Raw genomic sequence first — 14,949 nt, forward strand, 5'->3', positions numbered from 1 at the left:
TAAAAAGAAAAAGGGTGGCTAAGGCAAACATAGGTCCCTTAGAGGATGAGACCGGGAAATTAATGGTGGGAAACATGGAGATGGCAAAAATGCTGAACAAATATTTTGTTTCAGTCTTTACAGTAGAGGACACTAAGAATATCCCAACACTGGACAAACAGGGGACTCTCGGGGGGGAGGAGCTAAATACGATTAAAATCACTCAGGAGATGGTACTCAGTAAAATAATGGGACTCAAGGCGGATAAATCCCCTGGACCTGATGGCTTCCATCCTAGGGTCTTGAGGGAAGTGGCAGTAGGGATTGTGGATGCTTTGGTGATAGTTTTCCAAAATTCCCTGGACTCAGGAGAGGTCCCGGCAGATTGGAAAACTGCTAATGTAACACCGTTATTTAAAAAGGGTAGTAGGCAGAAGGCTGGAAATTATAGGCCAGTTAGCTTAACATCTGTGGTGGGTAAAATTTTGGAGTCTATTATTAAGGAGACAGTAACGGAACATTTAGATAAGCATAATTTAATAGGACAAAGTCAGCATGGCTTCATGAAGGGGAAGTCATGTCTGACAAATTTGCTTGAGTTCTTCGAGGATATAACGTATAGGGTGGATAAAGGGGAACCAGTGGACGTAGTGTATTTAGACTTCCAGAAGGCATTCGACAAGGTGCCACATAAAAGATTATTACTTAAGATAAAAAATCATGGGATTGGGGGTAATATTCTGGCATGGGTGGAGGATTGGTTATCAAACAGGAAGCAGAGAGTTGGGATAAATGGTTCATTTTCGGACTGGCAACCAGTAACCAGTGGTGTTCCACAGGGGTCGGTGCTGGGTCCCCAACTCTTTACAATCTATATTAACGATTTGGAGGAGGGGACCGAGTGCAACATATCAAAATTTGCAGATGATACAAAGATGGGAGGGAAAGTAGAGAGTGAGGAGGACATAAAAAACCTGCAAGGGGATATAGACAGGCTGGGTGAGTGGGCGGAGATTTGGCAGATGCAATATAATATTGGAAAATGTGAGGTTATGCACTTTGGCAGGAAAAATCAGAGAGCAAGTTATTTTCTTAATGGCGAGAGACTGGAAAGTACTGCAGTACAAAGGGATCTGGGGGTCCTAGTGCAAGAAAATCAAAAAGTTGGTATGCAGGTGCAGCAGGTGATCAAGAAAGCCAACGGAATGTTGGCTTTTATTGCTAGGGGGATAGAATATAAAAACAAGGAGGTATTGCTGCAGTTATATGAGGTATTGGTGAGACCACACCTGGAATACTGCATACAGTTTTGGTCTCCATACTTAAGAAAAGACATACTTGCTCTCGAGGCAGTACAAAGAAGGTTCACTCGGTTAATCCCGGGGATGAGGGGGCGGACATATGAGGAGAGGTTGAGTAGATTGGGACTCTACTCATTGGAGTTCAGAAGAATGAGAGGCGATCTTATTGAAACATATAAGATTGTGAAGGGTCTTGATCGGGTGGATGCAGTAAGGATGTTCCCAAAGATGGGTGAAACTAGAACTAGGGGGCATAATCTTAGAATAAGGGGCTGCTCTTTCAAAACTGAGATGAGGAGAAACTTCTTCACTCAGAGGGTGGTAGGTCTGTGGAATTTGCTGCCCCAGGAAGCTGTGGAAGCTACATCATTAGATAAATTTAAAACAGAAATAGACAGTTTCCTCGAAGTAAAGGGAATTAGGGGTTATGGGGAGCGGGCAGGAAATTGGACATGAAGCTGAGTTCGGATCGGTCAATGCCCTGTGGGTGGTGGAGGGGGCCCAGGGGCTATGTGGCCGGGTCCTGCTCCGACTTCTTGTGTTCTTTAGATTTGTGGTTGGGATCAGATCAGCCATGATCTTATTGAATGGCGGAGCAGGCTCGAGGGGCCGATTGGCCTACTCCTGCTCCAATTTCTTATGTTCTTATGTTCTTATGAAAGTCACGATTGAATCTGCTTCCACCACCCTTTCAGGCAGCACATTCCAGAACACAACTACTCGTTGCATAAAAATGTTTTTCATCATGTCGCCTTTGGTTCTTTTGCCAATCACGTTAAATATGTGTCCTTTGGTTCTCAACTTTTCCACTAATGGGAACAGTTTCTCTTTATTTACTTTATCTAAACCCTTCATGATTTTGAACACTTCTATCAAATCTCTTCTTAACCTTCTCTGCTCTAAGGAGAACAACCTCAGCTTCTCCAGTCTATCCACATAACTGAAGTCCCTCATCTCTGGAACCATTCTAGTAAACCTTTACTGCACCCTGTCTAAGGCCTTCACATCCTTCCTAAAGAGTTTTGCCCAGAATTGGACACAATACTCCAGTTGTGGCTGAACCAGTATTTTATAAAGGTTCAACATAATTTCCTTCCTTTTGTACTCTATGCCTCTATTAATAAAGCCCAGGATCCCGTATGCTTTTTTAACTGCTTTCTCAACCTGTCCTGCCACCTTCAAAGATTTGTGCACATATACCCCCAGGTCTCTCTGTTCCTGTACCCCCTTTAGAATTGTACCATTTAGTTTATATTGCCTCTTTTCATTCTTCCTGCCAAAATGTATCACTTCGCACTTCTCTGCGTTAAATTTCATCTGTCATATGTCCTCCCATTTCACCAGCCTGTCTATGTCTTCTTGAAGTTTATTACTATCCTCCTCACCGTTTACTATCGGCAGCCCTTTTAAGAGCTTTTACACTTTTTAAAAGTGTAAGGTGGCGGACAAGGGCAAATGCTACTGAGTCCCAGGGGAGTTCGTGTTTCTAATGTTGAATCGGTGTTTGAATTCTCTTCATTATTAATTAGAGTCATAGAGTCATAGAGTTATACAGCACGGATAGAGGCCCTTCGGCCCATCGTGTCCGCGCCGGCCATCAAGCCCAGTCTAATCTAATCCCATATTCCAGCATTTGGTCCGTAGCCTTGTATGCTATGGCATTTCAAGTGCTCATCCAAATGCTTCTTGAATGTTATGAGGGTTCCTGCCTCCACAACCCTCTCAGGCAGTGAGTTCCAGACTCCAACCAACCTCTGGGTGAAAAAGTTATTTCTCAAATCCCCTCTAAACCTCCTGCCTTTTACCTTGAATCTATGCCCCCTTGTTATAGAACCCTCAACGAAGGGAAAAAGCTCCTTAGTATCCATCCTATCTATGCCCCTCATAATTTTGTACACCTCAATCATGTCCCCCCTCAGCCTCCTCTGCTCCAAGGAAAACAAACCCAATCTTCCCAGTCTCTCTTCATAGCTGAAGCGCTCCAGCCCTGGTAACATCCTGGTGAATCTCCTCTGCACCCTCTCCAAAGCGATCACATCCTTCCTGTAGTGCGGCGACCAGAACTGCACACAGTACTCCAGCTGTGGCCTAACCAGTGTTTTATACAGCTCCATCATAACCTCCTTGCTCTTATATTCTATGCCTCGGCTAATAAAGGCAAGTATCCCATTTGCCTTCTTTACCCCTTATCTACCTGTTCCGCCGCCTTCACGGATCTGTGAACTTGCACACCAAGATCCCTCTGACCCTCTGTCTTGCCTAGGGTCCTCCCATTCATTGTGTATTCCCTTGCCTTGTTAGTCCCTCCAAAGTGCATCACCTCGCACTTTTCCGGGTTAAATTCCATTTGCCACTGTTCCGCCCATCTGACCAACCCATCTATATCGTCCTGCAGACTGAGGCTATCCTCCTCGCTATTTACCACCCTACCAATTTTTGTATCATCAGCTAACTTACTGATCATACCTTTTACATTCATATCCAAGTCGTTAATGTAGACCACAAACAGCAAGGGCCCCAGCACAGATCCCTGTGGTACCCCACTGGCCACAGGCTTCCAGTCACAAAAACAACCTTCAACCATCACCCTCTGCCTTCTGCCACTAAGCCAGTTTTGTATCCAAAGTGCCAAGGCACCCTGGACTCCATGGGCTCGTACCTTCTTGACCAGTCTCCTGTGCGGGACTTTATCGAAGGCCTTACTGAAATCCATGTATACCACATCCGCTGCGTTACCCTCATCCACACGCCTAGTCACCCCCTCAAAAAATTCAATCAAATTAGTCAGACATGATCTTCCCTTGACAAAGCCATGTTGACGATCCCTGATTAATCCTTGCTTCTCCAAGTGGAGACTAATTTTGTCCTTCAGAATTTTTTCCAATAATTTTCCTACCACTGATGTTAGGCTCACTGGCCTATAGTTCCCTGGTTTTTCCCTACTCCCCTTCTTGAATAATGGTACTACATTAGCGGTTCTCCAGTCCTCTGGCACATCCCCTGTGGCCAGAGAGGTTCTGAATATATGTGTTAGAGCCCCTGCAATCTCCTCCTTTGCCTCACATGGTAGCCTGGGATACATTTCGTCCGGGCCTGGGGATTTAAATGTAATTAAACTGTATTGATTATATCTCGTTTTGTTTGCAAACGACAAACTGTTCATTGAGTTTTGTAGCAGCAGGTAGTACGACACATTCATTCACTTCTAGATTACTCTCCCGTATAGTTTCATTTTGCCTCTCTCTCTCTTCCTGGGAGATGTCAGATTCAGTTGAGCTGTTGGCTATCACCTTCACTCTGAACACACTCTTGCCAGATCCATGCTGCCACTGCCTCTTTTATTCCATGGGCTTCAATTTTGCTGACAAGCCTATTATATGGCACTTTATCAAACGCCTTTTGAAAGTCCATATACACAACATCAACCGCATTGCCCTCATCAATCCTCTCCGTTACCCCCTGCACCGCATGTACAAGTATGCCTGCACCACAGGTACGCATAGCCTCAATGTTTATTAAAAAAGTGGCCTAGTATGTTAACTCCCTGCACCACTCAGTCTGCATAATGTTTTCTTCTCATCTCCAACACAACAGTACAGCAAACTGCATGAACTCAGATATAAAAATTTTCCTCAACTGCAGCTGTGATATGTTCATTGCTGATGTGTTAATCAATATACGTCTACTTATTTCAGTGACTTTTATAACAAATGTCCAGTGTTATTTTTTGAGCTGCTACAGTACTCCGGAAATAGGATGTGCCAAATTTCCTGACATAAATTATTTCCAGAGAGAAGCCTGTTATCATGTGTCATGACTCCAAAAGCCTTTATTGGGATTTCCTGTGGGAATTGTGACATTCTTAAAACTGCGATTCGGGGGGTTGGGGGGGGCGGTGAAGGGAGGGCTAGATCTTTTTAATCCAAGATAAGAGTTAATTGAGTTTGCATTTCTCATATAGAATGTCTCAGTTAGTGTGTTGTATTTAACAGTGGTATGCCAAGGCTGTTATATTTTTGTAAGTTATAATAAAAGTGAAAATAAACAATAGGCATAACAATAAAATAGATTTCCATTTGACTCCTTTCAAATGAGTAGAAACTTCATACAGCACTGTTAGTACAACATCTGATCTGATTATTACTTTGGGGGTTAAATATTTTAATCGTGCAGTTTGAAACATTTTTACAGTTTGGCTGAAACCTCCCGAATTCAAATTGTTTCCTTCCTCCATTGCGGCTATTAGCAATTACTAATGTCATTTTAATCAGTAGTATACTAATTCTCCAACTTATGTTAACATTACTCACTCCAAATCATTATGCGTCCAGTAACGTGATTTGCGCCGGCGATTTCCTTGGGGCTCCTCCTACTCTGCCGCCGTAACTTCGGCAGAAACCCCATTTAGGCGCGTGAAGAGGATTTCCACTTAATGTCTGCCAAAGTTACAGCAGCAGAGCAGGACAAGCTCCGAGGAAATCCCTGGTGACAGTGTTTGCTCAGATCTAAAAATAGTCAATAGCAAAGTTAGACAAGACAAGGAATGGCGAGACCATTATAATTCTTGATTAAGGGACAAATCTGCATGAATATGAGTTTGTCGACCCTTTTTATTGGGCAGAGGAAGAAAGGGAAAGAAGAGTCAGAATAGTCATGCGGCCTTTTTTGTCACACACTTTTCCGCTGAAGTAGGTGCCCTTTAAAATAAATTCTTGTAATGACAGGGCGATTATAGATAACTTCATGGAGATGAAAAGCACAAAAACGTTCACACAGAAGCCAATTGTGTTTATTAATTCAATTTCTTATATTAACAATGATAATACTTTAATCAAATAGAGTACAGCATTTTTATTACATAGAATCTGCAGCACAGAACAAGGCCATTCGGTCTATGCCGGTGTTTATATTCCACACGAGCCTCCTCCCACTCTAATGACCTCTTCCCACCCTGCCCCCTAATCCCTCATGTATGCATCAAACTTCCCCTTAAATGCATCAATGCTATCTGCTTCAACCAGGGGAGTGGGACTAATTGGATTGCTCTTTCAAAGAGCCGGCACAGGCACGGTGGACCGAATGGCCTCCTTCTGTACTGTATCATTCTATGATTCAAATCACCCCATGTGGCAATGAGCTCAATGCTGTCTTTTAAGATATATTTCTTTTGTGCTCTTTAGTAATTTGGCCCATTTATGTCCTTTCCTAAAATTGTTTTCCTTAACCTTTAAACAAATTTACATAATCTTCTCCTTTCCCCATCCTCATTACTAAAATCATCCTCATTATGGTAGGGTAAGTGACTGCCTACTGCCATGTACTCTGAATCTTCAAAGAGGTCTTTTAAAAAAACAGGGAGAAGCTCAGCAGTTATTTTGTTTAATCAGTCCACTAATGTCATAAATCATCAGTAAGCTACAAACTTGGCTCAAGTTCTGGAAGAAGCAACATGTGCCATTTCATTAGCACCATAGAAAGCAAACTGATTTCAGAACATTTACTTACAGTCAATTTAAGTAAAGAAATGTCTGGGTAAGCTGATATTCCTATCCAGTATAAGCAAGTAAACATGTATTATTTCTAATACATTTGGTTTGGGAAAACTGATTTTTGCCAATTTTGTCCAGCCGAGGTAGAGAAATCAAATTCAATTCTTTTATTTGCTGCAGCTAAAAAAACCCTAGAAAACCAAACACTAGGAATTGTGTTTTCGTTTCACTTTTTTAATATGTAGTTCATTTTTCTACTTTTTTTTGACAGAGAAGAAATAACCATTACTCTCTGCAGTCTCTGGTGTCATTTGTAGTGAAGGAAATGCCATACAAAATCCAGCCAGCGGAATTACCCAGCGCAAGTACTGTGGTAAGTGCCTTGAGGGAAAACACATTTTATAAACATGAGACTTGCTTAGATAACACTAACCGGATGTATACAGTCTCAGGATCCAGAGAGAAATTACCAAGACACAACTTCCTTCTACTCAGGCTGACTGCTTCTTTCCCTGGTTGTGTACTATAGTATGTGTTAACATAGCTTTAGCAGAAATGCAATAAACTCATGAGAAGCACCAGATCTATTGCTACGAGCTACAATAAAAATTGCACATTTATTTAAAGAGACACTGTTCTTACCTAATACTATACTTTCCAAACCTTGTTTCAAAAGTTCTGGAATTTAAATTTGTAGTCCATAATGTCTTAGTTTGATTTTTTTGACAATTTTTTAGTTAGAATGTGCTGAGATCACATGTGAATAATATCCCCAAAATCCTGAATATTTGTTCATCAATGTATTTTTACTGATGCTGGTTGCTCTTAGTAAAAAAAAACCTAGGACTTCACATAGCTCATCCCCTGGGTCTGAAGTGTCACAGAACTTATTCTCTAGACCCCAAGTCTATAGCTTCACACAACTCATTTTCCAGTTCATGGTTATGCAAAACAAGTACTTTCACCTCCTGTATTCTACAAGTGTATCTTTGCACCACTGAGATGAGGACAAGAGAATAAGTGGCACCAATGTAAATCTCTAGGTCAAATACTTGCACTTAGATTACCATTATATATACTAATTGGCCACATACCTTTGATATTTAATCTGCGATAAATACATCCTGTAATAGCATTTATCAATGGCCCAATGTTGAGCCATTTCATCCATTATATTTGATGAGCAATTACATTACATTTGAAGTAGCTAGATGGATTTCTAGACACAGAAGGCATCAAAGGATATGGGGAGAGCGGGAATATGGTATTGAGATAGAGGATCAGCCATGATCATATTGAATGGCGGAGCAGGCTCGAAGAGCCGAATGGCCTCCTCCTGCTCTTATTTTCTATGTTTCTATGTTTCAGAAACCCAATGCAAATTAGTCCCATTTGCAGATGACACCAAACAAAGAGGTGCATTGGAATCAAAGGAGGCAGCTCAGAAATTACGGAATGAGTTGGATAAGATATGTTAGTGGGCAGAACAAGGGCAGATGAAATTTATTGCAGACAAGTGTAAAGGAAAGAAAAATAGACGACATACATACTGAAACCATACTGACATATAGCCAGTCCTATATTTTTATAATGACCATATTGATTTCAAATAAAAACAAAATTAATATACTTATTATTAATAAGGCAGGGCTGCTCATTTACATTGTATGGGGCCACAATTCCAATCGCCCTTTTCCTTTCTGTTCATATCATTATCCTAGCATTGATGATTGGACTATGCTAACTGCATTATTTATCGTTAATGTCATCATCACAGACCAGTCACTTACAAAGAATCACATCGAGAAAAACATACAATGCAGCCACATTGATACTCACTCTCCTGCCCACCTGTGCTCCCTTCACTTCATGGCTGCCTATGCTGTACTTTGCTCCCCGGCCCACCCGTGCTCTGCTCGGTCCCAACCCGGCTCTATTTTCAGATCCCAACTCCTCCTCCCTCCCGGTCTGTGCTCACTCCCTGCATCTTCCGCTCTCTGACCGGCCTTTTTCTATTCTTGCCACTTGCTCCCTGCCCTTAATGAAGCAAACCATCTGGTTATTACTGGGGTTCTCCTCTTAAGACTGCAAGCAACACTGGGAGACATAGGAGCTATATTTAACAATGAAGAGTAATGTACGCAATTAACCCCAAGTTCCTTACAATTAAATCAAATGAAAATATCGCACAATAATCCCATAATTTATAATACTATCCTAGGAATGTGCACTGTAAGGAATCAATTAGGAAGAATGAAAGGATTTCATAAGTAAAATGAATGAAGCTACAGAGAGATCCAGAGTCAGTTGTTTTATTCATGCTTGTTACCGTATCTTTTTCAAAGAGGTACAAGTATTTTGCTGCATGCAGTTTACTTTCAATGATATTGTGATGAATTCAATGCTGATTTACTGAGCGGCTGATCCAATTCATTTTTCATTTTCTTGTTCTCTGATATAGAATATTCCAGTCTGACATACTTAATCCCTTTCCCCTGTTCTAAAATGTTGAACACAATGTCGATGTCAGAAAATGTAACATGATATTAATTTGTGGCTATCATGAAACAACTTGGGCACAATTATGTTACACAACCATATAACTGCAGTAATAAAGAGTATTATGTCTTGTATCTCAATTTTTTAAAAAGTATTTTTTGCAGAAACCTAATTTGCCATGTTTGTCTTGCCCTAGATAAGGACCTCAGTGATTTGGGCCACACCTGATGCTTCACTTGCAATTCCCCTGTGGGTCATAATTCTAGCTGTACTGGTTGGTTTGCTGGTTCTGGCTATTTTGATCTTAGTCATGTGGAAGGTATGGTTTCAATTTCTTATCCCTCTCCAATTACATCTCATTAGCAATACACAATGTGCACTAATTAAAAAAAACTAATTGTTAACCCATCAAGTATCTGACTGATTTAATAATACTTTATAAAATATCATCTGCAATATATGAAGGGCCAAATTTTACAATTTTGCACTCTCAGCGCAAAGCTTCGTACAATGGGAATACATATCAGGAATTCAGATACAGAAATCAGAGTGCCCAATTTGCAGCCCACAGGATTTTACCCAGAATCACCTCCCAATGCTACTAAAGCCTAGTATCCCTACAATTGCTGATAAGTCCCACAACTCCCTCCTGATGACTCCTAAACCCCATATAACCACCTCCAGTTTGCTACATATTGCCCTCCTGTTTATACCGAGCTTTAAAAAAGCTAAGAGATGAAAATTAAGTACACCAGTAAAGGAACTTCTGGGGCCGAATTTCCTCAAGGCATTTTCCGATTCGCCACCATAACTTCAGTGGAAGTTCAATGACAACCTTGTTTATGTGTGTAAACGGAGTTTCAGCTGTAGTTAGTGACGTGGTGGAAGAAGCCCTAAGGAAACTTATCCCTATAGTGTTAACTAAGGCCACTCATTTAGTGTTTTCATGGAAAAATGGACAGGGGTGCAGAATCCAATTCCCAAACACAAGTAAAAATCTCAGAATACCTTGAAATAAAAACCTCACTTTGACCTAAGGGCTGATTTTCCTCTCTGGGCATTCAATGGGGTGCTCAGTCTCTGTGGAGAGGTAGCTGCTCGCATTTTTCCTCTGACAGGACATACATATAAATATGGCCCAGGGGAACTCCAGCCACAAGCCTGCCCCCTGGCTGGGCTTTGCACCTGCAACATAGGAGTCCTCTCAGCCTGCGTTGTGGGTGCAGCCCCTGAGCATTGCTATTAGGGGGGCGGGGAGGGAATGTTGAAATGAACATCTCACACTGATCCAAATGTCTTTGGCCTTCCCCCCCCAGGTCTGTTGGGATTCCAGAACCAGAAACAGCCAAAGCAGCCAAGTTTCACTGGGTGTCCCTGAGTTGCCTGACGAAATTGAAGCATCCTGCCTCATGAGAATAACTACATTGGACCTGTGCCTACTTGAGGCACAAGACCCAGTTGTACCCCATAGGGCAACCCCAGAAAATCCTGGTGGGATGGAAGGGAAGTGGAGACCTGAAGTAACTGGGTCTTTAACCCCTTCTTCTCTGCCCTACTCTGGGAAATGCTGAGCTGCAGGGCAGAGTAATGGCCAACTTATTCAGTCCCCACATACGTGTGGCTGTGATAATACATTGTGCATTACATGGCATAACATCCCTATCATTAAGCAGTGTATTGTCCAACTCAGCATGAACGATGACATGGGAGATCAGCCAGAGTATGTATATAGATCTATGAAACCATTGGGCACTCTGACATTTCATGTGAAGTACAATAATTGAAGCTTAGAAATTTCTGTTGCCCACAGACAAATTTTTGCGGCACTTGTATGACACTTTTTTGTCCACTGTTTTAGCAGAGAAATTAACTCTGTCCCTTGATGTGTTACTTATAGTCCAGCAATGCAAGTCACTAGAAATAAATTGTTGCTTGTCATGTGGGGGGTGGGGGGAGCACCCTTATAGACTGATAAGAATAACCTTTTCTTTTAAATACAGGTTTTTGATGTTTTTAAAATATGTTTCTTAATTTGACTTATTTTGCAGTCTGAAAACAACAAACTGGGTCAATCCTATCTGAACTGGGGCAGTTTATTAGCATTAAGCCAGAGCTGAGGTCTGCTAGTTTTGACCTCAAAAAAGCTCAGATTTTATTATGTAGTGAGATGGAAGTTGAGTTCAGCTAATTTGTTATTGAGCTGAAGGAAATATTATTAGCTGTTCAGAAATAGCTTGACTTTGGCTTTGATTCAATATGAAGGCCGTTTAAACAATCCTCAAACAAGCCAAAACTACATTAGTGCAAAACATGTAGAATGCTACAGTGCAATATTTACCACAGTATAGTACACTATGGGCACGAGTTAACATTTGTAATGGAAAAAATATTAGTAGGATTAGTAATTAACAATGCAATACCTGATTTAAAGACAAATTGGAAGAATCATATTGATCAATGTTTAGCAAATTTTATCCAAATTTTCTGACCTTTAACTATGAATGGGAAAATCTAGCCCACGATATGTTTGAGGTGTTGTAAATGTAATAATATTTTAAATTTGCCAATAGCACACGAGTGCTTGTTCAGATATCACAGCTACTCATGACTGTTGTGCCACCTAATGGCTACATCTGCAAATGCAGAGAAAGAAAATCAGGACCATTTCCTGTAACTTAAACTTTAGACCATTTTATCAAATATGGCCCAATATTGTGAACTTGGACACTGGGGTCTTGTAAAATATTTTCAATTTTTATTTGAGCTTCTTGAAAATTTAATAGCAAACAAGAGTGGATTGGAAAGTATTAAACAGTGGTATTCAAACAAAATGTGAAAACAGAAAGGCTGTAATAAAAAGTTCTGAAACTTTTAATACCCAGCTGTTGTGCATTATTGTATTGTAAGCTTGTCTTTGTTATGACCATTTAAGCAACATTTAATTTGTTTGATGTTAAAAAAAAAATATCTGGCTGTGTCTAGACATTTAGTCGTAAACTAGAGTTAACAGTTCTTGTACTTCTAGTGTAATCACTTTGTTGTGGTGAGAAGTCATCATTTAATCTGGCACTGTTTCCCTAGTTTGGCTTCTTTGATCGAGCTCGCCCACCTCAAGACGACATGACAGATCGAGAACAGCTTCACCCAGAAAAGGCTACAGATGCCTGAGGACTACTGCTACCTTAATCCACTAAACAGATACTTTAAAGATGTGTCCACACCACTGAAAATTACTTCCTTATATTTGCTTTTGGTCAATGTGAAGAAGAAATGAGCAAATGAACTTCGAGCGAGACAATTTAGCAGTGAAAGTGCCATGGCGTTCCATTGTTGACTATGCAATCATCTGCAAGTTACTTTGCAGCTAGCCTTCTGACAGGATAACACAATAAAATGCCACTTAATGCTGTATAGGGGTATAAGGTGGGACTGTTACTTTTAAGTTACACTGTTTGTCTTGAAGTATATTTTTTAAGTGCAGGTGCTGTGCACTTTGTAAATCGGATAAAATTGTTCTAAGTAATTAACAGCTGTCTTCGCTTATAGTCAGAAACCATTCATATTACGTTAGTCTCATGGGTGCAGTGTTTTAAATGCAGTACCATATTTCATGAATTACATATTGCCTTCCTTATTGGGCAACTCATTTGAAATGCACAGGGTGGTAAGGAATATAACATCTTGTAAGGCAATCGTAGTGTTAATTTCTCTTGTTTGTATTGAGCTATTGGTAAAGATAGTACTAAAGGATAAGCGATTTTCTCTGTAAGATGAAAGGCAGATCTGTGAACAAATTATTTTGTTTTAAATAAAACGGGAAGTAAATCCAAACAAACAAGACTAGCCAGGAAGGAGGTAATTGAAACATAAATCACTAAATGTGGTACTTCATTTTGTGGCTTTACAAGGAACCTGCACTCTTGATGTCCAGATATTTTCATGTGAAACAATTTGAAGCATGGTGTCACCCTACACTGGTAGTGGGAGTAACAGATTTTTAAACGTGCAATATTTTCTATATGTATTTATAAGTTTCTGAAGCATGTTTACACTGGGATTTAGCCATATGTGGAATTTTCATTTAAGGTTTTTCTAGTAGTTTTGTGTATGTTTTATGGTGATGACGATCTTTCGACTATACGGAGTACTGATGAGGAATTGAATAACCTCTATACAGTGATCAGCAATCAATTTTCAGTTGTACCTTCATTTTCATTTTACATAAGTTACTGATATTTACAAAATTATTCAGCTTCTGTGTAAAAGCTAGATTTGTATGTTATGTATCATTTTGGAATATTTCTGATTTAAGTGAAAGATATCCACTCTAGCATCGGATGGTGTTGTACGATAAATATACATTACAAATGCATAAGCATGTTGGTGTACCTCTGGACGGCTGATAGTAAGAGGGTTTCATTAGACTCAACAATGCAGGATCACTTGTTACTGGTGAGGTTGTAAATTTATTGACATTTGAAGCAAGGACTCCAATTCTCCCGATGTTACATTTTTAAATTTACTTATATGTATATCTGATAAACCTGTGTCGTATACATTTTGTTATCCAAACCCAATAAAACTGAACAGTCAACATTGGGATGCATTTTGCCTTAACTACAAGATGGATGCATTGTTGGTGAAGAGTAGAGTGAACTTTACTTTACATTTGACCTATGTTGTACCTACGACTACTGTGGGTCCTTCTCTATATTGTTGGGGTTCTTTCCCTGTTTTTGGTGTCTCCAAGAATGTTGTTGGATGCCTCAGTCTGCTGTTGGGTGCCAGTCTACTGTTGAGGGTCTCTCGAATTTGGGGATCCCTCTCAGCCTTTCTGTTGTTGATGGTATCCCTCTACTGTGTGTATGGTTCACTCTCTCTGCATTATCATTTCATTGGCCAGGAACACACACGGGACAGGCTGGATAGGGAACAGTTTGCATCAGAGTGTCTGAGTCAGTGCGAAGAGCAGGAATGGCCTTGGCAGCAAAATTGATGCAGAATCCAAGATTTCAGAGTGTGCTGCCAAATCATGCTGCTGGCCTGGAAAATCGTACTGTCATGGGTAAGAGTTGAAAATTGCAGGATTGGTCATGGGCTGTTTCGCTGCACAAATCCCTTGCCCTAGTTATATCTGACCTGACCTGGAACTCTAATAATATGGCAATAATTAAGGGAGAAGGACAGGACCTGAGGAGTGCCAAAGTCGAATACATGAAACTCTTGAGGGTCTCTACGATTAGAAGCTATTGTAGATGACATTTTAGTTTGTGGGGAAGAAGCTGATCTTGAGAGTGTCATAGTGAACCATCTCGGCAGCCTGTTTGAGAAAGCCTGAGATTAAATAAGAAGTTCCATACATAGAACAATTGTTAAAAGCGTGCTTTGGGATGTCCTGAAAGGCGCTATATAAATGCAAATCTTTCTTTCTTTCTTGCCTGAAGCCAGATGAAAAGAAAGTTGAAGCTGTTCTGCAGTTAGGTCCTTCACCCAAACACCTCTTGGGCATGGTGAACTATACCTAAAGTCTCTGCTACATTTGTCAACTTAACTTGAACCACTTGACATCGAGAAGGACAAATATCTAGACTGCTGCAGGTTAGAGGCTTATGACCAAGTTATAACAGAAATCAAAAAGCTAAGTACTATAATGTGGTGAAGGAAGTTATATTAGTGTATGG

The 14,949-nt window shown here is 40.5% G+C and overlaps 1 protein-coding gene across 1 annotated transcript in view; it reads left to right on the forward strand.

The window, feature by feature from the left end:
- itga8 (integrin, alpha 8) overlaps positions 1-13,864 on the forward strand; it is a 222,680-nt gene extending 208,816 nt beyond the window's left edge. Inside the window, exons 28-30 of the mRNA XM_068006777.1 lie at positions 7,041-7,142; positions 9,465-9,587; positions 12,350-13,864. Coding sequence (XP_067862878.1) covers positions 7,041-7,142; positions 9,465-9,587; positions 12,350-12,436 — 312 coding nt within the window. The 3' untranslated portion in view covers positions 12,437-13,864. The remainder of the gene's footprint in view (positions 1-7,040; positions 7,143-9,464; positions 9,588-12,349) is intronic.
- Positions 13,865-14,949: the final 1,085 nt, after the last annotated feature.

Source organism: Heptranchias perlo, chromosome 2, assembly GCF_035084215.1.
Source record: "Heptranchias perlo isolate sHepPer1 chromosome 2, sHepPer1.hap1, whole genome shotgun sequence".
Taxonomy (NCBI): domain Eukaryota; kingdom Metazoa; phylum Chordata; class Chondrichthyes; order Hexanchiformes; family Hexanchidae; genus Heptranchias; species Heptranchias perlo.